The 27,366-nt window shown below is 48.4% G+C and overlaps 1 protein-coding gene across 1 annotated transcript; it reads left to right on the top strand.

The window, feature by feature from the left end:
- Positions 1 to 1,313: 1,313 nt before the first annotated feature.
- Positions 1,314 to 18,886, top strand: LOC136631811 (interleukin-18-like). The gene is made up of 5 exons (XM_066606194.1): positions 1,314 to 1,623; positions 3,910 to 4,059; positions 4,827 to 4,976; positions 9,884 to 10,017; positions 18,360 to 18,886. Exons 2-5 carry the CDS (start codon positions 3,924 to 3,926, stop codon positions 18,600 to 18,602), a joined length of 663 nt encoding a protein of 220 aa, XP_066462291.1. The 5' UTR covers positions 1,314 to 1,623; positions 3,910 to 3,923; the 3' UTR covers positions 18,603 to 18,886.
- Positions 18,887 to 27,366: the final 8,480 nt, after the last annotated feature.

Raw genomic sequence — 27,366 nt, 5'->3', positions numbered from 1 at the left:
ATGGGACGGACTGAAAGAAAAAAGATCTCATGCAAAAGTGAAAAAAAAATTACAAAGTTGTGGCTGGAATACATAGAGGTAGAAACAAGAAATTTTTGGGGTCCATAGGGCCCTTTTACGTGGAACGGTCTGTCAGACAAAGATGCCCGACAGCTTGTCCCAGCGATAATCATTTCTGTACTTTTACACAGGAATGAGCGTATTGAGGTGGAGCGGCCGCAACCTGCCAGCCCGTCCGGCTCTATTCACAATAAACAGGCAGTTGTTCATTAGAGATACTGCCTGTTCACACGAGCCGCTCTGCATGCAGAAACTGAACGATGAACAAGAAGTGAATGAATTCAAATGAGTTCAGTTGGGGCAGCATGTACGCTGCATGATAATCATGCAGATTCTCACTGGATCACAGGAACCCAAATGATTATCAGCCCTTGTAAAATGTCCTTAATAAAGATGAGCGAGCATTGCTCTTCTTGAGCAACTGATCTCTCTCACTCTCCCCCCACTCCCTCCGCGGCCGCCCGCCCGCCGTCCCCCCACAATTGCTCGGAAGAGTAGTCACTCGAGAAGAGTGATGCTCACTCGAGTAACTGACTTAACCGAGCGTGCTCGCTCATCTCTAGTCTTTAATGACGGAGCTAAAAATCGTCCCATGGAATCTGGTCTAGATAAAGGGAGGGTCTGCTCAGACAGATGTCTACTGGAGAGGCGTCACTGGATTCGGGAAGTTTATTTTAAGGACACTGTTTTTTTTCTTGTGAGAATTTAAAGATCTATTCTGAAAAAACACATTTTTCTAGCCCCCCTGTTCTCCCTCACCTGATTGCCTGTCACATTCTGGAGGTCTGCTCTGTGTTTTGCAGTCACTTCTATGCTGTGCAGCCCCCCTGTCTGATGCTTATCATGTATTATCTTGAGGGCTCCTTCACACGGGTGATTTTGCGTGTATTTCTATGTGCACAAAGTAACTCATGCAAACCGCATCCAAGATAATACCAGCTCACATAAGGAATAAAAAAATCACTGTAGCGGCCCTTTAAGAGACTCAGTTTACTCTGTTAACTGCATATACATTTACACAACGAACAACCATGAACTTGGATTTGGTCCCACCAGAGTAAATAATTCTTCGGGTCTGCCCTACATCTCTACATGCACATGTCCCCTTCTATCTGCAGAATAACTTGCTGTTTGGGGTTGTCCTGGGGCTCATGTCGTAACAGGAGCCGACTGGGCGAGTCCAACCTGGCATGCAGGTCTGAGTTACGCAATAATGCATATATAACAGGAGTTTCCGCTCTGACTCGGGATTCCCTGAGGCTGCTGAGATGTGAGCCTGGCAATTACTTTTTACCTGTAGGAGTTGCACAGGTGGGGATATGACACACAAGTACTCAGCATACTTGAATGAAGAGTAATCAATACAATATTTTGGCTATTGCATACATTGATATAATCGCTGCACCTGGAAGCTCCCAGTAATCACAACCACTAACAGAGGAGGCGTCTCTTCTGCACACTTACCGAAAATGTGTTCAGGGAAGAGCTCTGCAGAACATTCCCAGAAAGCGTTGCATCAAGACTATCAGCTCCGGCTTCTCTGTTCAATCTGAGCCCTTTAAGGTGAGAAAAGCTTTACATATACATATTATGTAGATAGATAGATAGATAGATAGATAGATAGATAGATAGATAGATAGATAGATAGATATGAGATAGATAGATAGATAGGAGATAGATAGATAGATAGATAGATAGGAGATAGATAGATAGATAGATAGGAGATAGATAGATAGATAGATAGATAGGAGATAGATAGATAGATAGATAGGAGATAGATAGATAGGAGATAGATAGATAGATAGATAGGAGATAGATAGATAGATATGAGATAGATAGATAGATAGATAGATAGGAGATAGATATGAGATAGATAGGAGATAGATAGATAGATAGATAGATAGATAGATAGGAGATATGCGATAGATAGATATGAGATAGATAGATAGATATGAGATAGATAGATATGAGATAGATAGATAGATAGATAGATAAGGGTCAAGTCACATTAAATACCCCAAATGGTACCACCTCCTGCTTTCAATATCAGCAGCACATAGGCCATGAAGTAAGTGATGTGTTGTGGGCTTGGTGGGTATGTAAGTTGTGTGATAGCCTTTCTGCTCACTTGTCATTTATTGTTGTCATGGGTAAAAGGGCTGATCATTGGCTTTCGGGCCAAGAGTGGCGATATTTCTCAAGCAGCGCTGTTTGTGAACTGTTTGTGTACTGCTGTGGTGAAAGTGTGGCGTTCTCTGGGTCGCTCATCCATGTGGAAGGCACTCAGAACCGATCTGGTTATGAATCAGTCCTTGCAGATCTTGTACACCCATACATGCGGTTTGTTTTCCCTGGGGCAGATGGGATCTTCCAGCAAGACAATGCAGAATGTTACATGGCTACAAATGTCCGACAGTGGTTGGAAGAGTGTGACCAAGACTTTTAAGTACTTCCCTGCCCCCTAGCTCCCCAGACGTGAACCCAATTCAGCATTTAGAGGACCACCTTGATTGCTAAATGGATCCTCCCTCACCCATCATCTATCAACTGTGACAACCTACAAGCACCTTATAAAGTCAGTCCCCATCTATGTAGCTGCTGTCCCTGCGGCACATGCCGGTTAATCTGGATATTAGCTGGTGGTCATAATAATGTGACTTGACTCTGTGCCTCTGTGCAACTGTTAGGTGGATTTAAAACTGGCTGAGTGATCGTACTCAATATGAGTCTGAAGTGGGATCCACAAGGCTCCTTGTCCAACATTTTTATAAATGATCTACATAAGGGGAAACCATTCAAATTCGCCAATGACTCAAAGCAATAAAGGATGGCTAACACTAGAGAAGAGAGAGAAGATTCAAAAAGATCTGACCAATAAAATTGAGAAAGGGGAAATAATAATGTCTGAGGAAAACTACAATATAGTGAGAATAACGGAGACCTGGTTGGACGAAAGCTATGACTGGGCAGTAATTTTTACAGGCTTATAGTCTGTTCAGAAGGAATCGTAAAAATCAGAAAGGTGGAGGGCTTCCCTTTATGTAAAATCCAGTTTAAAGCCCACACTCCAGAAGGATATACATGAGGGAGATGAATATGTGGAGTCTCTATTGGTAGAGATTAGTGATGAGCGAACGTACTCGTCCGAGCTTGATGCTCGGGCGAATATTAGGGTGTTCGGGATGCTCGTTACTCTTAACGAGCACCACGCGGTGTTCGGGTTACTTTCACTTGTTGTAAGCTATTGTTTTACCCAACAAGGACTTAAAAGGCATCCATACATGGCAGCTCTGAAAACCTTCACTAGGCTCCGAGTTGTTATACCACCCCATTGAAGTGCATCCTCGATGAGAGCAATTAGGCGCTGGAAGGGCCTGTCCCGTCTGTCTGACTGTTTAGAAGTGTAGTCATTTTTGATCGTGGCAGTCAACTGCAATCGGAGCTAACTTACAGTTGCCGGTGGCTGTCAGCTGTCAAAAACATCTGATAGCTGCCAGGTATGGAGTTGACTTTTTATCAGAGAGGTGTAATAGTCCTGGGACAACCCCTCTAATATGGATATTCCGAGGCAGACATTGTGGTATGGAGCAGTATCCAGCGTGCACAAATAAGGCCGATTCTTGCAATTATATGTAGCTCTTTGGTGGATACTGTGTATGAGGACGATCTTTTGAGTGCTCTGCATACACTATACGGACAAAAGTATTTGGACGCTGTATGTTTTTAGAAAAAGTGCTTTATTCTTCTATTCGGTAGCGTGTCGGCCTCCTTTTGCTTGTATTACAGCTTGTATTACTTTTTGTAAAGTCATTCTAATTAAGTTCTTTTGCTTTATTTTGGCAACTTCAGAAATTAGTGAAGTCATGCAGGGAATGAACTTCAAAGTAAATGACTTCAGAGGAAAAACCCCATACTATATCCTGAATTCCCATGATGACTTCCTCACTGCCCATCCAGAAGAGTCTACTGCCATTTTCAAGTCAGATGAAGATTTAAAAGGTAGGCTTCGGTTCTCTGTTGGGGTGAACAGCGATTTAAATGGGAAATCTTGAAAATATTTAACAGATCTAGTGCTTTCCATTAAAAAAAAACATTGAGGCTGAAACTAAAGGGGAACCCCTGCGCCCCGCAGCCCTTTTTATTTTGTTTTTATTCCTATTTTCAAAAAATAATAACTTTATTTTTCTGGTGACACGGCTACAAGAGGATTGTTTTTTCTGCACCATAGAAAGTATTGGAAAAGTGGAGTCAAAAGTGCATCCTCGGTGAGAGCAATTAGGCGCTGGAAGGGCCTGTCCCGTCTGTCTGACTGTCTAGAAGTGTAGTCATTTTTGATCGTGGCAATCAACTGCAATCGGAGCTAACTTACAGTTGCCGGTGGCTGTCAGCTGTCAAAAACATCTGATAGCTGCCAGGTATGGAGTTGACTTTTTATCAGAGAGGTGTAATAGTCCTGGGACAACCCCTCTAATATGGATATTCCGAGGCAGACATTGTGGTATGGAGCAGTATCCAGCGTGCACAAATAAGGCCGATTCTTGCAATTATATGTAGCTCTTTGGTGGATATATGTATGAGGACGATCTTTTGAGTGCTCTGCATACACTATAAGGACAAAAGTATTTGGACGCTGTATGTTTTTAGAAAAAGTGCTTTATTCTTCTATTCGGTAGCGTGTCGGCCTCCTTTTGCTTGTATTACAGCTTGTATTACTTTTTGTAAAGTCATTCTAATTAAGTTCTTTTGCTTTATTTTGGCAACTTCAGAAATTATTGAAGTCACTTACGCAATGAACTTCAACGTGAATAAGTTCAGAGGAAAAACTCCATATCATATCCAGAATTCCCATGATGACTTCCTCACTGCCCATCCAGAAGAGTCTATTGCCACTTTCGAGTCAGATGGAGATACAAAAGGTAAGCTTCGGTTCTCTGTTGGTCTGAACAGCGATTTAAATGGGAAATCTTGAAAATATTTAACAGATCTAGTGCTTTCCATTAAAAAAACATTGAGGCTGAAAGTAAAGGGGAACCCCTGCGCCCCGCAGCCCTTTTTATTTTGTTTTCATTCCTACTTTCAAAAAATAATAACTTTATTTTTCTGGTGACACGGCTACAAGAGGGTTGTTTTTTGTGCACCATAGAAAGTATTGGAAAAGTGGAGTCAAAGGGAAAAAAACAAAATGGTGCTGTTTTTTTTGTTGGGGGGGTCGTGGGGGGGGGGGGGATGTTATTGTGTTCACAGGGTAGTAAAAAAAAAATGGCATGTTTTTTTTTATTCTGCGGGTCAGTATGATTACAGCCATAGCAAATTCATAGAGATTTTTTGTGTTGTGCTACTTAAAGTAATGCCTTAACAAAAATTGCTTTCTTTCATGTTTCCGTCAATGGGGTTGTCTGAGGACTTGTTTTTTGTGGGTTGACCTGGGTATTGATGATACATTAAATTATTACATATAGTAAAGCTACTATATGTCAACCATATAACAGAGGCTGGCCTGTCATCAGACTCCAGTCTACGAGTCCCGCAGCAAGGAAGAGGCCCATCCGCGGTGATTTCTGTATCTCCTGCTGTGCGTTACATTCTATTTTCAATGCAGATTTCACTCTTTGCATTCCAGAGAATGACGTCTTCAGCAAAAAAATCTGGAGGAACTCTGTAAGCAGGGTGGTCATAAGAGCAGGACAGGTGGTACTGCTGTCAGGGGCCTAATGGAATAAGGGGCCCCATCTGAGCCACCCACCAGTCACTGCATGGGAGCTACAAAAGTTCAAGCATATAAAGGGTTGTATTCAATAAGTGTGGAAACCTGATCTCCACAAGAAGAAACTGTATCCCTCCCAACCCACAACATGGAATTTACCATTGTTTTTTAGGATCTATTACGGCGTTTACAATGTAGTATAAATATTATATTAAGTCAGAAGTAAAATGGACTTTGATGCCGGAGACCCTGTAGCCGGTGGAAGACACAGGATTCCTCAGGAGTAACAGGACAATCCACTGCAGGTCAAGCTAGTCTGATGACTAGAAGCTACTTCAGCAGATGAGAATGGCAAGCCTGACTACACTCCACTAGGTCCTTAAAGGGGTTTTGTCATTAGAAGAAAAAAAAAAACAACAATACTTAACTATTCCTCCCCGTCAGTCTTCTTACTGTATCATCTCCTACTTGATCTTCTCCTGGCTCCGGCAGTTCCCCCGGGTCACCTCACCTCCAGCCACCCGGATCCTCTTCTTCCTGTTTTGGAGCGTTGATTGTTGGCAGTCTCATTCAGGCAGGTCAGTGTACATTATGTCACTAGTGACATAGCATTCGCTGCCTAGCATGGAATGCCGAGCTATTGCTGAGAGTGCGCATGTGCGCTGTCTCGCTGCGAGTGTTCATATACTATTGCCATGAGACACTGCCCATGCGCAGTCTCTGCAATAGCTCGGCCCTCCCTGCTAGGCAGTGAATGCTACATCACTAGTGACGTAGCGTACATTAACCTGAAGGAAGGAGACTGGACGCTTCATCATCGAAAGAAGAATCGGCTGGCTTGCGGTAAGGGGACCCGGGAGACTGCAGGTGTGGTGGCTGAGCACACACCTTTGTGGGGAAACGGTGAGGAAATAAGATGGTTATTAACGGTGGCTTTGCCACCCCTCTCTGCAATGTCTAGACGCGGCCTGGCCGGGCTTCGAACAGTGGCAAATAGAGATAATGGTAACAATAATGGGTTAATTTGTAATTGTCCTCGTGATGCCAGTACCCTTTAATGGAAGTGATCTCGTCGGGTTGGAATAAAGAGTCCACGCCAGCTTTTATACTGTAAACCGAAGGCACACAGTTTACTCCACACTTGCAAACGATTTCAACAAACAGCTCTGACTTATCAGATTTTCAATTAGTAGTAACTTCAACAGTTTAGCAGTTATCAGCAAACACACGTACCAATTTCTTTCTCCTTCTCAATTCAGGAAGATGCGCCCATCAGTCTAAGTTAGCTGAGGGTTCTTCCACACAAGCAGAATTTAAGCAGGTTCTTTCCCTCTGAATTCCATGCGGTCTGCCCTGTCTTGGATTCCTCTTCCAGCAGGGATGAAATAGACTCCACTCCGGCCCTCAGAGCTTCACTTGAGCCAGGCTTGCTTAGGCTCTACTTAAACCTCACCTTCTCTTTTTTCCTTGTCTGTTTCTTTACTCTCTCACCCCATGCTCTGGCTTTTTATAGTTGCTCTTACAACCAATCCCAAGCTATTGGTGAGCTACCTAGTCAATCCTAGGCCTGCTTAGGGTGACTGAAAAGACACATAAGGTTAGGATGACACAGACACCAGACAATGACCTAACATTGGCCCAGACAGAGCCAATATGCATAATAACACACAGTCCATCACATCCAACAATACAAAGACATAAACACACTACAGGAGACCGATATTAAGGTGCTGGAGGGTCCCTACTCTGAGACACTACACAGGAGACAGGAGAAGATCGGTGAGGGGAAGAAGCGGTAAAAAAACTGATGGGGGACGAATAGGTAACTGTAGAGTTTTTTTTTTAATGACAGAACCCCTTTAACTCTATCTAGTCTACCAATGTGACTGGACCACTACTCTCCCTATAGGCCAGCGGTCACCTGATCTGTCACTATCCGTATACTGGATACTGGTCCCTGTCTAATATACTAATTAATACTGATTTATTGACCAGAACCGCTTAAGACATAGCGGTTACCAATGAGTCATATATATATATTATATATGGTACTGATAACTATTACCTATCTGGTCACAGCCAGTATGAAGCAGCTCTTTCTTGCCTGCAGGGGAATATCTGTCCAACTGAAAGGGGCAGCTTCCCCTTAGATCAGTGATGGGCATCCTTTTGAGCTTGGTGTGTCAAAATTCGCCAAAAAAACGAGCATAAGTCGGGTGGTGTGTCACTTCGAAAAACCCCCCATAAATTTGCGATATTTATAGTTTAAATAACAAATATGTATAATTGTATTGTATAACGGTATTTAATAAGCCCAAAACACCCAGCGCACAGGGCCTCGCCTCTCCCAGCCTCCCCTTCACTTATCTCAGCAATGAGCCCCCAGCGGTGACAGTGCCCCAACAGCGGCCCCCAGCGGCGACAGCGCCTCCCCACAGTGGCCCCCCTCGCACCCACAGCGGCGACAGCGCCCCCCACAGTGGCCCCCAGCGGCGACAGCGCCCCCCAGCAGTGACAGCGCCCCCCAGCGGTGACAGCGCCCCCCAGCAGCGACAGCGCCCCCCAGCAGCGACAGCGCCCCCCACAGCGGCCCCCAGCAGCGACAGCACCATCCACAGCGGCCCCCAGCATTATCTGCCCCCACAGCGGTGACTGCCCCCCACACAGAGGCCCCCCAGCGGTGAATGCCCCCCAAACAGAGGCCCCCCAGCGGTGAATGCCCCCCACACAGATGCCCCCCAGCGGTGAATGCCCCCCACACAGCGGACCCCCAGTGGTGACTGCCCCCCTCACAGCGGACCCCCAGTGGTGACTGCCCCCCTCACAGCGGACCCCCAGCGGTGACTGCCCCCCTCACAGCGGACCCCCAGCGGTGACTGCCCCCCTCACAGCGGACCCCCAGCGGTGACTGCCCCCCTCACAGCGGACCCCACAGCGGTGACTGCCCCCCTCATAGCGCACCCCCAGCGGTGACTGCCCCCCTCATAGCGCACCCCCAGCGGTGACTGCCCCCTCACAGCGCACCCCCAGCAGTGACTGCCCCCCACAGCGCACCCCCAGCAGTGACTGCCCCCCACACAGCAGACCCCCAGCAGTGACTGCCCCTCACACAGCAGACCCCCAGCGGTGACTGTCCCCCACACAGCAGACCCCCAGCGGTGAATGCCCCCGACAGGTGACTGCCCCCCACACAGCGGACCCCCCCGACCCATGTACTTACCTTGTGGATGCTCCGCTCCTCCTGTGCCCGGCGCCCTCCAGCAGCGATGATTTCCTGCGCACACGGTGATGTCAGTGTGTTGCAGGGCGCCTTCTCCCCCCGGACGCTCCCTCGGAACCAACAGGTAGGAGACGTCGGGGGAGGAGGATCCTGGTGCACACTGACATCACAGTTTGCGCCGGGATCAGCGCTGCTAGTAGTGCTGGTTAATGAATACCAGCAGGGGAGCCGCGGCCCCTGCCGGTATTCATTAGCCGGGTGAGCGGCCGCGTGTCAGCGACTATGGCTACGCGTGTCATAGGTTCGCCATCATGGCCTTAGATCTCCATGTGCTGCAGACTACTTCTCCCCTCTCCTCCAACTTACTAACTCCACCCCCTTCCCTAACCACACCTAACCTAAGCAGGTTAGGGTGACCGGGGTATAGACACAGACAAGTTTGTAGACAAGAACACCAGACACTTGACGTTTGGCATACCTGAGCAGGTCCATACACATAACACCATGGCAACTATAGACATGCGTGTACACACAGACACACATATAGGGCTTAGTCACACGGGCGGCGATACATGCGTATTTCCGCATGGAAAAAGGTCCGCGCCGCAGACGTCCGTACCTGACAAAAAAAGAACATATGGGTGGCAATGGAGCTGGTCATGCAGATTTTGGTCCGCACGCGGTGCAGGCATTTTTCCACCCGGAAATACGCGTGGATCGCCGCCCGTGTGACTGGGCCCATACACTCCACATGAGGTAACAGAACTAAGTGCTGTGGGGCCCTAATCCTGGGACGCTGCAGTAGGCTTGTAGTTTTGCTTCTTTGTACGTTTAAAAGGCTAAAAAGTAGAGACACAATTTCATCATCTAATAAGAAATGTCTGCATCTTTTTCTATAGGGGAGCGAGCGATGTTTTATGTGAACAGATATAGTGAATACGATTCTGGGAATGGGTTACCGGTGGTCTTCAGCTGCAGAGTGGACAATAAGAACTACCTCCTGTCCGCAGCAAGTAATTCAGTTAGTCTTAAGGTAAGATCTGAGTCCGTATAATACTCAACTCTCCTCCGGTGCTTCTCTGAGGAGTATGATATAATATGTATATCATGCACAGCTCACCGCTTACCCCACTGCCTTGTCAGACATCACTCCCCCTCTAGGGTTACTTTACCCATAGAGCATGTGACACATCCCACCACCGGGCACCCTGGCAGGGGCATCACATGTGGATGCTGCTGAAAAGTATTGTGGAGCTCCAAAAATAATAAAACACTCACCTCTTGAGTACCCGCTGCACTGATACCGCTGTCCCTGCTCACTTCGCAGTGCAACGGTCACAGCACCCAATCACTGGTCTCAGTAAGGGCTGACACTTTTTTTTCCTTTCTTGCACTGCGAGAGCAAATGAAAACACTCGCATCGCAGCGCGAAAAAAAAACATGATGACGCCGGCATATTGCCAGCCTTTTCAATGGGGCCAGCGGCAACAGCGCTAGCCGCATTGAAAAGATAGGGAGAATACAGTGGACTTCTGCCACACCTGTCACAGCTGTGGCAGGGGTTTCCCACGGGGATAAGGGAATCCTCTGCCACAGCTGTGACAGCTGTGGCAGAAGTGCAGCATGCTATCCCATTGCTTTCAATTGGATTGGCGCTGCTGCTGGTCCCATTGAAAGCAGTGGTTTAAGGTGAACTAAGCAGTATGATTTTCGGGGAAGGGCTTGAAATATAAGCCCTTTCCTGAAAATCATCATTAAGTGGTACAAAAAAAAAAATAAAATAAAATTATCAGAGCGGAGAGCATGAGTATGGCAGTAGGCAGAGGTGAAGGAGGAGATAGAGTGCAGTGCAGCATTGTGGAGAGTCTAATGGAGAGTGGTAGAGATGAGCGACCACCAAAATGCTCGGGTGCTCGTTACTCGAGACGAACTTTTCGCGATGCTCGAGGGTTCGTTTCGAGTAACGAACCCCATTGAAGTCAATGGGCGACCCGAGCATTTTTGTATATCGCCGATGCTCGCTAAGGTTTTCGTCTGTGAAAATCTGGGCAATTCAAGAAAGTGATGGGAACGACACAGCAACGGATAGGGCAGGCGAGGGGCTACATGTTGGGCTGCATCTCAAGTTCCCAGGTCCCACTATTAAGCCGCAATAGCGGCAAGAGTGCCCCCCTCCCAACAACTTTGACTTCTGAAAAGCCCTCATTAGCAATGCATACCTTCGCTAAGCACCACAGTACCTCCAACAAAGCACAATCACTGCCTGCATGACACTCCGCTGCCACTTCTCCTGGGTTACATGCTGACCAACCCCCCCCCCTCACGACCCAGTGTCCACAGCGCACACCAAACTGTCCCTGCCCAGCCTTCAGCTGCCCTCATGCCACGCCACCCTCATGTCTATTTATAAGTGCGTCTGCCAGAGGAAAAGCAGGCACACACTGCAGAGGGTTGGCACGGCTAGGCAGCGACCCTCTTTAAAAGGGGCGGGGCGATAGTCCACAATGCTGTACAGAAGCAATGAGAAATCCAATCCTGTGCCACCTCCATCTGGAGCTGCACACGTGGGCATAGCAATGGGGAACCTATGTGCCACACACTATTCATTCTGTCAAGGTGTCTGCATGCCCCAGTCAGACCGCGGTTTTTTATAAATAGTCACAGGCAGGTACAACTCCGCAATGGGAATTCCGTGTGCACCCACAGCATGGGTGGCTCCCTGGAACCCACCGGTGGTAGATAAATATATCCCATTGCATTGCCCATCACAGCTGAGGTAATAAATTCATGTTTAATGCAGGTGGTCTTCGGCCCACACTGCATGCCCAGTCAGACTGGGGTTCTTTAGAAGTGGACACATGTAGTTACAACTCCCTGTGGACCCACAGCATGGGTGGCTCCCTGGAACCCACCGGCGGTACATAAATATATCCCATTGCAGTGCCCATCACAGCTGAGGTAATAAATTCATGTTTAATGCAGGTGGGCTTCGGCCCACACTGCATGCCCCAGTCGGACTGGGGTTCTTTAGAAGTGGACACATGTAGTTACAACTCCCTGTGGACCCACAGCATGGGTGGGTGCCAGGAACCCACCGGCGGTACATAAATATATCCCATTGCATTGCCCATCACAGCTGAGGTAATAAATTCAAGTTTAATGCAGGTGGTCTTCGGCCCACACTGCATGCCCCAGTCAGACTGGGGTTCTTTAGAAGTGGACACATGTAGTTACAACTCCCTGTGGACCCACAGCATGGGTGGGTGCCAGGAAGCCACCGGCGGTACATAAATATATCCCATTGCATTGCCCATCACAGCTGAGGTAATAAATTCATGTTTAATGCAGGTGGTCTTCGGCCCACACTGCATGCCCCAGTCAGACTGGGGTTCTTTAGAAGTGGACACATGTAGTTACAACTCCCTGTGGACCCACAGCATGGGTGGCTCCCTGGAACCCACCGGCGGTACATAAATATATCCCATTGCAGTGCCCAACACAGCTGATGTTACGTGAGCTGTAATGCAGGTGGGCAAAAAGTTAATTTGATTACACTGTAGGCGAGGGCCCCCAAAAATTGGTGTACCAACAGTACTAGTGTACCTCAGAAAAATTGCCCATGCCCAACCAAGAGGGCAGGTGAAACCCATTAATCGCTTTGGTTAATGTGGCTTAATTGGTAACTAGGCCTGGAGGCAGCCCAGTAAAAAAAAAATTGGTTGAGGTGAAAGTTTCAACGCTTTAATGAGCATTGAAACGTATAAAAATTGTTTATAAAAATTATATGACTGAGCCTTGTGGGCCTAAGAAAAATGGCCCGTTCGGCGTGATTATGTGAGGTTTCAGGAGGAGGAGCAGGCGGAGGAGGAGGAATATTATACACAGATAGATGAAGCAAAAAGGTCCCCGTTTTGGATGGTGATAGAGAACGTAGCTTCCATCCGCGGGTGCAGCCTACGTATTGCTTAGGTATCGCTGCTGTCCGCTGGTGGAGAAGATAAGTCTGGGGAAATCCAGGCTTTGTTCATCTTGATGAGTGTAAGCCTGTCGGCACTGTCGGTTGACAGGCGGGTACGCTTATCCGTGATGATTCCCCCAGCCACACTAAACACACTCTCTGACAAGACGCTAGCCGCAGGACAAGCAAGCACCTCCATGGCATACAGCCCGAGTTCAGGCCACGTGTCCAGCTTCGACACCCAGTAGTTGTAGGGGGCAGAGGCGTCACCGAGGATGGTCGTGCGATCGGCTACGTACTCCCTCACCATCCTTTTACAGTGCTCCCGCCGACTCAGCCTTGACTGGGGAGCGGTGACACAGTCTTGCTGGGGAGCCATAAAGCTGTCAAAGGCCTTAGAGAGTGTTCCCCTGCCTGCGCTGTACATGCTGCCTGATCTCTGCGCCTCCCCTGCTACCTGGGCCGCGGAAATGCGCCTTCGGCCACTAGCGCTGTCGGATGGGAATTTTACCATCAGTTTGTCCACCAGCGCCCTGTGGTATAGCATCATTCTCGAACCCCTTTCCTCTTCGGGAATGAGAGTGAAAAGGCTCTCCTTATACCGTGGGTCGAGCAGTGTGTACACCCAGTAATCCGTAGCGGCCAGAATGCGTGTAACGCGAGGGTCTCGAGAAAGGCATCCTAACATGAAGTCAGCCATGTGTGCCAGGGTACCTGTACGCAACACATGGCTGTCCTCACTCGGAAGATCACTTTCAGGATCCTCCTCCTCCTCCTCTGGCCATACACGCTGAAAGGATGACAGGCAAGCTGCATCTGTACCCTCAGCAGTGGGACAAGCTGTCTCTTCCCCCTCCTCCTCTGGCCATACACGCTGAAAGGATGACAGGCAAGCAGCATCTGTCCCCTCAGCAGTGGGCCAAGCTGTCTCTTCCCCCTCCTCCTCATGCTCCTCCCCCTCCTCCTCAACGCGCTGAGATATAGACATGAGGGTGCTCTGACTATCCAGCGACATACTGTCTTCCCCCGCCTCCGTTTCCAAGCGCAAAGCGTCTGCCTTTATGCTTTGCAGGGAACTTCTCAAGAGGCATAGCAGAGGAATGGTGACGCTAATGATTGCAGCATCCCCGCTCACCATCTGGGTAGACTCCTCAAAGTTTCCAAGGACCTGGCAGATGTCTGCCAACCAGGCCCACTCTTCTGTAAAGAATTGAGGAGGCTGACTCCCACTACACTGCCCATGTTGGAGCTGGTATTCCACAATAGCTCTACGCTGCTCATAGAGCCTGGCCAACATGTGGAGCGTAGAGTTCCACTGTGTGGGCACGTCGCACAGCAATCAGTGCAGTGGCAGATGAAACCGATGTTGCAGTGTCCGCAGGGTGGCAGCGTGCGTGTGGGACTTGCGGAAATGTGTGCAGAGCTGGCGCACCTTTCCGAGCAGGTATGACAAGTGTGGGTAGCTTTTCAGAAAGCGCTGAACCACCAAATTAAAGACATGGGCCAGGCATGGCACGTGCGTGAGTCTGCCGAGCTGCAGAGCCGCCACCAGGTTACGGCCGTTGTCACACACGACCATGCCCGGTTGGAGGCTCAGCGGCGCAAGCCAGCGGTCGGTCTGCTCTGTCAGACCCTGCAGCAGTTCGTGGGCCGTCTGACTCTTCTCTCCTAAGCTGAGTAGTTTCAGCACGGCCTGCTGACGCTTGCCCACCGCTGTGCTACCACGCCGCGTGACACCGACTGCTGGCGACGTGCTGCTGCTGACACATCTTGATTGCGAGACAGAGGTTGCGTAGGAGGAGGAGGGTGGTTTAGTGGAGGAAGCATACACCGCCGCAGATACCACCACCGAGCTGGGGCACGCAATTCGGGGGGTGGGTAGGACGTGAGCGGTCCCAGGCTCTGACTCTGTCCCAGCCTCCACTAAATTCACCCAATGTGCCATCAGGGAGATATAGTGGCCCTGCCCGCCTGTGCTTGTCCACGTGTCGGTTGTTAAGTGGACCTTGGCAGTAACCGCGTTGGTGAGGGCGCGTACAATGTTGCGGGAGACGTGGTCGTGCAGGCCTGGGACGGCACATCGGGAAAAGTAGTGGCGACTGGGAACCGAGTAGCGCGGGGCCGCCACCGCCATCATGCTTTTGAAAGCCTCCGTTTCCACAAGCCTATACGGCAGCATCTCCAGGCTGATCAATTTGGCAATGTGCACGTTTAACGCTTGAGCGTGCGGGTGCGTGGCGGCGTACTTGCGCTCGCGCTCAAACAGTGGCGCTAGCGACGTCTGGATGCTGCGCTGAGAGACATTGCTGGATGGGGCCGAGGACAGCGGAGGTGAGGGTGTGGGTGCAGGCCAGGAGACGGTAGTGCCTGTGCCCTGAGAGGGGGGTTGGATGTCAGTGGCAGGTTGGGGCACAGGGGGAGAGGCAGTGGTGCAAACCGGAGGCGGTGAACGGCCTTCGTCCCACCTTGTGGGGTGCTTGGCCATCATATGCCTGCGCATGCTGGTGGTGGTGCCTCCCCAGCTGATCTTGGCGCGACAAAGGTTGCACACCACAGTTCGTCGGTCGTCAGGCGTCTCTGTGAAAAACTGCCAAACTGTAGAGCACCTTGACCTCTGCAGGGTGGCATGGCGCGAGGGGGCGCTTTGGGAAACAGTTGGTGGATTATTCGGTCTGGCCCTGCCTCTACCCCTGGCCACCGCACTGGCTCGGCCTGTGCCCACACCCTGACTTGGGCCTCCGCGTCCTCGCCCGCGTCCACGTCCTCTAGGCCTACCCCTACCCCTCAGCATGCTGTATTACCAGTAGTGCAGAAACAGAACGCTGTAATTAAATGTGCCGCTTATTGGCCTGTGGTTGGAGGCTGACTTCGCTTACGGAACGCCAGGAAATAATTTGGCGCAAGCCTGCTGTAACACTTAGCTGGCTGCGTATGATTTTGTTGTAGAACTACTACACCCAGCAGAGACCCAGAACACTGAGCACAGTGACTGGCAGGCCAAATAGATTTTTTGCCCAATATTTTTTAGAAAAGGCCCACTGCCTATATTCAATCAATAATATGTCTTCTGTCCCTGCCTTCACACTTCTGTCCCTAGGGTATGTCACAGAACTGCAGAGTTTTGCACTGTTAACTGCTACACAGCGGTGATTTCAGAGTCCAGACAGAGCCAGGAAATTATTTGGCGCAAGCCTGCTGTAACACTTAGCTGGCTGCGTATGATTTTGTTGTAGAACTACTACACCCAGCAGAGACCCAGAACACTGAGCACAGTGACAGGCAGGCCAAATAGATTTTTTGCCCAATATTTTTTAGAAAAGGCCCACTGCCTATATTCAATCAATAATTAATATGTCTTCTGTCCCTGCCTAACCACCACTTCTGTCCCTGGAGTATTACTGCAGGGCGCAATGCTCTGCACGGCCTATATACCAAAAAAAAAAAAAAGTGCAACACTGCAGAAAGCAGCCTCCACAGTACTGCACACGGTTAGATGTGGCCCTAAGAAGGACCGTTGGGGTTCTTGAAGCCTAAAATACTCCTAACGCTCTCCCTGCCTAAGCACTTCTGTCCCTGGAGTATTACTGCAGGGCGCAATGCTCTGCACGGCCGATATACCAAAAAAAAAAAAAAAAAAGTGCAACACTGCAAAAAGCAGCCTCCACAGTACTGCACACGGTTAGATGTGGCCCTAAGAAGGACCGTTGGGGTTCTTGAAGCCTATAATAACTCCTAACGCTCTCCCTATAGCAGCAGCACCAGCACTTTCCCTCAGCTAAGTGAGAACGCATCTGTGGCGAGCCGCGGGAGGGGCCGATTTTTATACTCGGGTGACACCTGATCTCGCCAGCCACTCACAGCAGGGGGGTGGTATAGGACTTGAACGTTGCAGGGGGAAGTTGTAATGCCTTCCCTGTCTTTCAATTGGCCAGAAAAGCGCGCTAACGTCTCAGAGATGAAAGTGAAAGTAACCCGAACATCGCGTGGTACTCGTTACGAGTAACGAGCATCTCGAACACGCTAATACTCGAACGAGTATCAAGCTCGGACGAGTACGTTCGCTCATCTCTAGAGAGTGGAGAGTTTCAATTGAATTCTGTATTTGATGAGCAGCCCATGCAGTGACTGGCACAGGATGGAGACACGTGTAATCACTGAAATAGGGTGAAGACATTGATGTAGTGACTGGCACAAGGTAGAGTTATCTGTGCAGTGACTGACACAGGGTGGAGACATCGGTGTAGTGACTGGCACAAGGTGGAGACATATGTGTAGTGACTGGCACATGGTGGAGACATATGTGTAGTGACTGGCACATGGTGGAGGTATCGGTGTAGTGACTGGTACAGGATGGAGGCTTCAGTGTAGTGACTGGCACAGGGTGGAGACATATGTGTAATGACTAGAATAGAGTGGAGACATCGATGTAGTGAGTGGCACAAGGTGGAGACATATGTGTAGTGACTGGCACAAGGTGGAGATATCGGTGTAGTGACTGGCACAGGATGGAGGCTTCAGTGTAGTGACTCGACAAGATGAGCCCGGCTGCTGCATTCAGGATGGACTGGAAATAGGAGAGTTTAGTGAGGGGAAGACCGATCAGCGAGTTGCTGTTATCAAGCCAAGATTGGGTCAGGGCGACAGGAAACAGAGTTTTTGCTGTTTCCTCAGTGAGGAAAGGGCGAATTCAGGAGATGTTTTTGAAGTGCAGGTGACTGAATATGAGGAGTGAAGCAAAGGTCAAATATGAACCCATAACTCGGTGTTCTGCTGAGGAGTCATGGGGGCACCACAGACTGAGATGGAGATATCTGGTTTGGGTTGGGTAGTAGATGGCGGAAACACAGGAAGTTCAGATATTTAGGGGTTAACTTTTAGATAGATGACATATTGTTGGAGACAATGGACAGACAGTCATTGGTGCTTTGTAGAGCGAAGGTGTGATGTCATGGGAGGAAGTGAATATTTGGGTGTCTTCAACATAGAGAGGTTCTTCTATAATTTATATATAATACATGTTAAAATCTGTAGACATTTGGTATCCCCGCATTTGTACAGATCTGCGGAATAAAGTTAACATGTCATTTTTGCCGCACTGTGAATGACCAGAGAACGACCCGCAATAGTTTTTATGGCACAATAGTCCTTTTTTTCTATTTCACCAGCCTATACATGTTGTTACGTTCTTCAATGCATTAGATGTTACACCAAATAGCATTTTTTTAAAATACGACTCGTCCCGCAAGAAACAAAGTTATGGCTCCTGAAGATTGGGGATTAAAAACAAAAAGTCATGTTTGAGAACTTGCTGATCATGAAAGGGTTAAGCAAAGTAGTTACAGACGTCTGGAGCAGTGTTGGTGAACACAGACCGCGACTTTGTTTCACTAATGAACTTTTTTTTCTTCTCCGGACAGGAGGGCGGGCTGCCGTCAGAGATACCAACGAAGACCAGTGAATTCATCTTCTATATCATAGAGTTCTCTACTGCACGAAATGCTTTACGCTTTGAGTCATCAGCAGTGCAGAAATTTTGTCTTGCGTGGAGCGTGCAAGACACGAAAAAAATGTTAGTACTGAATCCGTATCATGAAGACGCCATTAACGAACGCATGAGCTTTTTTATAGAAGTACCATCTAATATCCCGCCACCGAAGTAATGTAAGAGGCTGAACACAACTCAGCGTATTCACAGCGTATCTGCCATCTCTGCAACTCCCATAATTCTGAATACTTTGCCATTATTTCATTTTCCCAGTGCATTATGGGAGGTCAGGTAAATTAAAGAAGCACCGTCATGTCTCCTGACATCGTCTTTTAGTAAATGTTTGTATCCTCCATGACATAAACAATTCAGGAGCTTCTTCTCTTTGAACTCTGCTTTCGTGCCATTCCTCTATTATTCCTGCTGGAAATATATAAATAAATCGACATCTGAGTGTTACTATTTTCCTTGTATAATGGACATATCCCTACACCCCCTGTCCAATCAGTGCTGCCCGCTTCAGACTGTGCAGAAGCATGCCCTGTTGGCAAGGAGAATGATGAGACCCCATTCATTTTTCATACATTTTCAGGGAGAGGGACGGTAGCCCAACACAGCTCTAAGTTTCCTCAACATTTTGGTTTGGGGTGGGGGTGGGGGTGGGGGGGTACTGAGAGGGTCATTAAAGTAGTGGCTATTTGGGGAGAGTTTGCAGAGAGGAGTCGTGATTAGAAGTTTTCATGGCGGTTGGTGCCCAGAGAGGAGAAAAACAAAAATGGATGTCACCTGTACTAAAGGTTTACTAGTACTGTGAAGGGGTCAGTTGGGGGCACTATAACTGTGAAGAGACACTAAAGGTATGGCTTAGTGTAAGAGGGGTTGTGGTCTAATAGTAACATGATTGCCATGGCGCATGTAGTGCACATAGGCAGGGTGTGACCCCAGCCCCAATCCCTCCCCCTCTCCTTTAATCGCTATTTACACTTGCTTTGTCAATACTAATGTTCATTTCACCCCCCTACCAATAAAGCTTCTTTGAAGTTGAATATTTTGCACACAAAAGTGAATTAATAGCACCACCCTGAACGATCCCTACATTGGGGCCACCAACTGAATAACAGGTTGGTCCACCTTTTTGGACGATCACAGTTTCAAATGTTGAGGAACAGTTTCCACAAGGTGGCAAACATCTTCCGTACTCTACTTGCTCCGTGCCCGCTGCAGCAGCCCCGTCAGCTGATGGACATTTTGGATAAGTAGGAGCAGATCCTAAACATATTCAATAGGTTTACAGTCTGGTGAGTTTGAGGGTGAACCAGTGTGGAGTATTCATTGTCCTGTTCCTCCAACCACTCTCTAGTGATCCGAGCTCAATGACACGGAGTGTCGTACTGTTGAAAGATGGCGCTGTGGTCGGAGAAGACCCACTGAAGATATGGGTGCAGATGGTCAGTCAACAGGTCGCTTCAGCGTTCACCATTCATGGATTGCGGTATGATAACCAACAGCCCGAATCCATGCTAGGAAACTTCTCCTCAGATCATGACACTGCCACCACTGGCTTGTTAAACCCCAACAGTGAGCCCAAGGGATATGGCTTCATGTTGTTTACACCAGATGAGGACCTGCCCACCAATATGGTTCAGCTGGAAACAAGACTCATCACTCCAGATACCCTTCTGCCCTGTGTTCAAGGTCCATTGACGTCTTTCCTGGGCCCATGCGAGGGGTTGTTGGCAATGACACAGGGTCATCAGGGACATCCTTGTCGGTGTTCAGCTAGTTAACCCCAGTTTAATGTATCTAATTTTCCTGCTTTTGTTCTGCTGGGTCAGCTGATCTACCGTGGCATGTCGTTGATGAAATACCAGACATGCCACCCGATGCTCGCATCTATGATCAGCCACATATGGCCTGTCACTGTGTGTTCTTCTGCTAGATGACTGGCCGTGGTTCAACCAGTCTTGGTGCACTCTTGATATCATGGTACGGCAACAGCCAACAAGTGTTACTGTTTTAAAATACTGGCACCACACCTCCGACTACCAACAATCTGCCCGCGATCAAAGTCACTCAAGTCACCACATTTACCCATGACTGTTAAATGTTACCTTCTGCTGTGCAGAGGAGAGGTCAGCACATTACATGAGAGTAGATCATGACACAACCATCCCGTGGTCCCGCATCACGGATCACAAGAGGTCGTACGCCGGCTGTTCCTAATGCAGTGATAATTCACTGACATATTTAAATATCAAAAAGTTGGCTAACAGTAATGCAAAATCCGTTATCATTGGCCTCAAAAACAGCTCTTACAATACTAAAATACTAAAACACAACCCTCCCTATGGAGGGTTCTGATAGTAATGGATGTCCAATGTTCTGTGAGACCCCCTGAGCGAGAGTGGATGATGTGTTTGATGTCTTCACAACTCCTACAAGGCTTCTATATCTATCCGTCTACGCATATTCTCTGAAATGATGAGAACAACTATCTAAAAAGAGGCGGGCAGACCTTGAGGCTATCAGCCATGTTCCTCCCAGCCAATATTTCTGTGATCACCTTATCAGTTATCTCCTTGCTGAGACAATTAGTGAATTCCATGTGATATGTCTGGACGCAGCGAGAAGAGGAATCAGAATGTGTAAACCAAAACACGCTATTTGAAACTGTGTATAAAAAATTAGAAAAGGTCCCAATAGAGACAGAAGCCTTTTGTACCCATGAGTGGAGACGTCCATCAGGGTGTTGAGATTTTTGTTTCCCAAGGGGTTCTCTGTCTTCGTTGGCACTTCCTCAACTGGGAATGCACAAAGCTGGCTGAAAGCAGTCATGCTGTCTGCACTCACCAACTACATGGGGACAGAGCACAGGAACGAGTACCCAATGAGCATGAAACCTACCTCCCCGGACTCCCAATTCTGTCTACTTTGAGGCTCAAACGTGTTGACAGTGTGCCTTTAACCCCTTGGTGACGCGGCCTCTTTTAGGCTTAAGGACGCAGCGATCTTGGGGGGATTTTTAGCTACACATTTGAAAACCTATACGTTTTTTATTTTTCCATTGACATGGCCATATGAGGCTTGCTTTTGTATGATGATCTGTACTTTTCATTGGTACTATTTTTTTGGTACATATCATGTCTTGTAGAACGTTTATTACATTTTTTGGAGGACAGGGGGGAAAAAATGCCTCAATTCTGTCACAGTTTATTTTTACAGCGTGACTTGCGTAACGTAAAAGACATAATAATTTTTTTCAGCAGGTTGATACGATTACGACAGTACCAAAATCACATTTTCTTTTTTTTTTAAATTTAGGTTTTTCCCCTTTTGCACTATAAAACCCCTGCTTTTTAAAAAAATTACAGTCATACCTCTACTTTCGTTGCCTTCTTCTTTCGCCATTTTCCAGTTTTGCTGATTCTTTGCTGATTCAACCCAGAATCTTGCCTCTTCTTCTGTCGCTTGCTTCTAGTTTCGCCGGCGGCCACTGGCCCACATGACCTCGCTGCTGACGTCACAGCCATTCCTGGCTTGCTCCAATCACAGCCATTCATGGATGAACTGTAATTGGAGGATCCAGCGCTGGCTGTGATTGGTTGAGCGGGCTGTCACTCAGGCGACTGAGCAAATCAGAGCAATCTCTTGCTGGAGGTGGGGGGTTTCAATCTCCCATCACTAGCAAGATGCTCTGCTGACTTGACAAGCCTGCACGGAGCTCTGGAGAGCGGCCCCCGGGACACCGACGGCACATGCTAGGTGAGTTGATTTTTTTTTTTCTCTCTCAAGCAGTGTAGAAAAACTGCCATCGTGGCCAGTTATTCCCTATCCATAACTTTCTGATCGGTGGAGGTCTGACTGCTGGGACTCTCACCAACCTAGAGATGGCTTCCCATTGCATCCCTAAACTATGCTAACAGTGGCTGCTGGAGATTGTCAAGCACTTGAACTCTATCTCCAGCAGTAACCATTAAAGTGAATGGAGCAGTGGTGCATGTGTGCTGTCAAAACTTTGGGGAAGCTATTGCTTTATCAGTGTGGGGTCCCAGTGGTTGGACCCCTCACTGATCAGCAAGTTATATCCTATCCTGTGGATGGGGGATAACTGGCTGAGGTGGGACCCTGCTAGCAATCTATGTATAGGGGCCCCCCTGACTTTCCCAACATCTGCCTATGGGGGACAGAAAGGATGTTGGATTTCATTATTTCTTCTCTTCTGCTGCTGGAGGTGTCTGGCTACGACTTATCTCCCTCTCTAAGTTGTACCGCGTTTTCGGCAGTGCTGAAACCGCTGCCCATTCATTTCAATGGGAGATGCAGGGCCAAAAATGCTTATGTGAACAGCCCCGTTGAAATGAATGGGAGCATTGTGCAACGTTTAGCACTGCGCTGAAAAAGTAGCGCTAAACTCTGTAGAGAAATGTGGTTTGGTGTGTTTTTTGGACTCGGTCTCACTGGTCTAGAACAAATTAATTGGATTTACAATGATTCCTATGAAAATAATTGCCTCGAGGTTCATTGGTTTCTAATTTAGCCGATTGCTTTCGGACGGATTACCAATGAAGCTAGAGGTTTGACTGTATTATTTGTCTTTGTATCGCTGTTTTTGAAGTCCCATAACTTTTTATTTTTCCATGGCCGGAGCTCTGTGGGAGCTTACTTTTTTTGCGTGACAAGTTGTAGCTTTTATTGGCACTATTTTGAAGGCACATACAACATTTTTGATTACTTTTATTGCGTTTTTGGGGAAGCATAATATAAAAAAATTTGCATTTTGGCTTTAATTTTTTATGGGGTTTTATGTTTTTTGCTGTACAGGATAAACAGTGTGTTCAATTTATTGTGCAGGTCATTATGGACGTGGCAATACCAAATGTGCAGTTTAAAAAAAAAAAAAAAAAAAAAATGTAAAAAGAGGGGAAAGTGGTTTAAAACCTTTTGCTTAACACTTTTTAAAAAAAATATATTTAAAAAAAAATTTTTTTCATGCCCCTGTAAGGAAATTGAACCCACAATTGTATGATTGCTATATTTACTGCAATGCATTATCACTAATGCTAGCAATCATATGCCATGACAGACCTGGACTCAAGGAAATAGCTTATGGTTGCCACCCATCGGCCCACCGCAATGACGCCCCTGTGTGAACCCTTTACATGTCGCAATCAGCATTCATCACGGCTTGTAAGGGGTTAACAGTGGGGATCCCTGTTCTCACTGATCCTCGCTGTTGTAGCAGGAGGCTGGCTGTCAGTCACAGCTGGCTCCTCCTGTAGATGGCACGGGCTCAGCTTCTGAGCCTAGGCAACGCACAGGGCATACGTTTGTCCTCTTGTGGCAAGTACCAGCCGCCTGTGGCGTAAACATATGTCCTGTAGCGTTAGGGGCTTCATGTATTATACCTTTGTGTGCCACAATTTATTTGCCTTTTCAGTAGCTTTTCACTGGGTTTTATTGTGTTCAAGTATGAGAATAATAGCTTTTCAGTGGCTTAAGATAACTTGTTGCAGAAAGGAATCACCGACACGTTACACTTTGCTACAGCTGTAGATATTGTAGGGGTGATTGCCAATGAGCTTCCAGTAACAGACAGATATGAGAATTCCACCCTGACTGCTGGTTACTATTATGCATGTGTTTCTTACCTCTCAGGAATCTGTTCAAGCAAACTAAAGAGGTTAAATATATAACTGACCCAGTAGTTCCAGTAATAGAAGTCTCCTCAATCTCACTGCTTCTGGCCCACGTGACTCAAATCTAGCTGGTGCGGGCCCACGTGACTCAAATCTAGCTGGTGCGGGCCCACGTGACTCAAATCTAGCTGGTGCGGGCCCACGTGACTCAAATCTAGCTGGTGCGGGCCCACGTGACTCAAATCTAGCTGGTGCGGGCCCACGTGACTCAAATCTAGCTGGTGCGGGCCCACGTGACTCAAATCTAGCTGGTGCGGGCCCACGTGACTCAAATCTAGCTGGTGCGGGCCCACGTGACTCAATCTTGCTGGTGCGGGCCCACGTGACTCAATCTTGCTGGTGCGGGCCCACGTGACTCAATCTAGCAGGTGCGGGCCCACGTGACTCAAATCTAGCTGGTGCGGGCCCACGTGACTCAAATCTAGCTGGTGCGGGCCCACGTGACTCAAATCTAGCAGGTGCGGGCCCACGTGACTCAAATCTAGCTGGTGCGGGCCCACGTGACTCAAATCTAGCAGGTGCGGGCCCACGTGACTCAAATCTAGCAGGTGCGGGCCCACGTGACTCAAATCTAGCAGGTGCGGGCCCACGTGACTCAAATCTAGCTGGTGCGGGCCCACGTGACTCAAATCTAGCTGGTGCGGGCCCACGTGACTCAAATCTAGCTGGTGCGGGCCCACGTGACTCAAATCTAGCTGGTGCGGGCCCACGTGACTCAAATCTAGCTGGTGCGGGCCCACGTGACTCAAATCTAGCTGGTGCGGGCCCACGTGACTCAAATCTAGCTGGTGCGGGCCCACGTGACTCAAATCTAGCTGGTGCGGGCCCACGTGACTCAAATCTAGCTGGTGCGGGCCCACGTGACTCAAATCTAGCTGGTGCGGGCCCACGTGACTCAAATCTAGCTGGTGCGGGCCCACGTGACTCAAATCTAGCTGGTGCGGGCCCACGTGACTCAAATCTAGCTGGTGCGGGCCCACGTGACTCAAATCTAGCTGGTGCGGGCCCACGTGACTCAAATCTAGCTGGTGCGGGCCCACGTGACTCAAATCTAGCTGGTGCGGGCCCACGTGACTCAAATCTAGCTGGTGCGGGCCCACGTGACTCAAATCTAGCTGGTGCGGGCCCACGTGACTCAAATCTAGCTGGTGCGGGCCCACGTGACTCAAATCTTGCTGGTGCGGGCCCACGTGACTCAAATCTTGCTGGTGCGGGCCCACGTGACTCAAATCTAGCAGGTGCGGGCCCACGTGACTCAAATCTAGCAGGTGCGGGCCCACGTGACTCAATCTAGCAGGTGCGGGCCCACGTGACTCAATCTAGCAGGTGCGGGCCCACGTGACTCAATCTAGCAGGTGCGGGCCCACGTGACTCAATCTAGCTGGTGCGGGCCCACGTGACTCAATCTAGCTGGTGCGGGCCCACGTGACTCAATCTAGCTGGTGCGGGCCCACGTGACTCAATCTAGCTGGTGCGGGCCCACGTGACTCAATCTAGCTGGTGCGGGCCCACGTGACTCAATCTAGCTGGTGCGGGCCCACGTGACTCAATCTAGCTGGTGCGGGCCCACGTGACTCAATCTTGCTGGTGCGGGCCCACGTGACTCAATCTTGCTGGTGCGCGCCCACGTGACTCAATCTTGCTGGTGCGGGCCCACGTGACTCAATCTTGCTGGTGCGGGCCCACATGCTACTTTTCTGCTTTGCTATTTTACATGGTCTTTTCCAAGTAAATGGGAACTAATCCAATTCGGACAACCCTGTTATGGATTGAGATTTTCCTGTAGTAAAGATGCTCAACAGGAGCCCTGTTGCTGGGGAAGGGGATGTTCTTCTGTACTGATTGAATGTCAGGAGGTCACATTTATTGTTTATTTCTGAGCTGTCCTCAGGATCGGTCATCCATAGTTGATCATCTGAGGTCTGCCACTTGGGATCCTGGCCAATTAGCTGTTCAGGTGTCCGCTGTCAGCGCCGCTACGCAGGTGTGTGGACTGGAAACCGGTGCTCTAACCATGCTGTAGTGGCCGACACTTGTAATTACAGGTGCACTGCTTATTGATTTTACTGAGACCCCAATCTGCAGGTACAACCGCTGGGCACTAAGCAGCAGTAGCTTCCGGTCAGTACCCCTGTGTAGTGATGTTGACAGCTGGCGCCCAATCTGTTGATAAGCCGGGGTCCCAAGTCCCAGCCGGTCAACTATGATGACCGATCTAAGGGCAAGCTCATCAATGGTATTTCCCTAAAAAACCCCCTAAATTATCCTGGATAATCAGGTTATCACCAATATCCACAGTTAAACACAAGCCATAAATACACTTCTCTAGAGGGAGGCCGATCACATCCCCTCATCTAACTCTTCTCCATTTACTTCTCTTCCTTGATCCTCCTGAGAACCTGACCCACTTCACCCCACAGTGTCCCTTTTACACCCTAATACCCCTCTGCTTGTACATACAGAGATAGCAGCTGGTGACGGCTCATAAAGCATAATGTATATACCCTATTAACTCACTAGAATATCGTACAGAACAACCGCTGACACCTCTTGTGTCCCCCTATTTCCTCATAGACTGTAAGCTCTTGTGTCCCCCTATTTCCTCAGATTGTAAGCTCTTGTATCCCCCTATTTCCTCTTAGATTGTAAGCTCTTGTATCCCCCTATTTCCTCATAGATTGTAAGCTCTTGTATCCCCCTATTTCCTCATAGACTGTAAGCTCTTGTGTCTCCCTATTTCCTCATAGACTGTAAGCTCTTGTGTCCCCCTATTTCCTCATAGACTGTAAGCTCTTGTGTCCCTCCTATTTCCTCATAGACTGTAAGCTCTTGTGTCCCCCTATTGCCTCATAGATTGTAAGCTCTTGTGTCCCCCTATTTCCTCATAGACTGTAAGCTCTTGTGTCCCCCTATTTCCTCAGATTGTAAGCTCTTGTATCCCCCTATTTCCTCATAGACTGTAAGCTCTTGTGTCCTCTATTTCCTCATAGACTGTAAGCTCTTGTGTCCCCCTATTTCCTCTTAGATTGTAAGCTCTTGTATCCCCCTATTTCCTCATAGACTGTAAGCTCTTGTGTCCCCCTATTTCCTCAGATTGTAAGCTCTTGTATCCCCCTATTTCCTCTTAGATTGTAAGCTCTTGTATCCCCCTATTTCCTCATAGATTGTAAGCTCTTGTATCCCCCTATTTCCTCATAGACTGTAAGCTCTTGTGTCTCCCTATTTCCTCATAGACTGTAAGCT

Source organism: Eleutherodactylus coqui, chromosome 6, assembly GCF_035609145.1.
Source record: "Eleutherodactylus coqui strain aEleCoq1 chromosome 6, aEleCoq1.hap1, whole genome shotgun sequence".
In the NCBI taxonomy this organism is placed as follows: Eukaryota; Metazoa; Chordata; class Amphibia; order Anura; family Eleutherodactylidae; genus Eleutherodactylus; species Eleutherodactylus coqui.
This window is presented reverse-complemented; position numbering and strand designations above follow the sequence as displayed.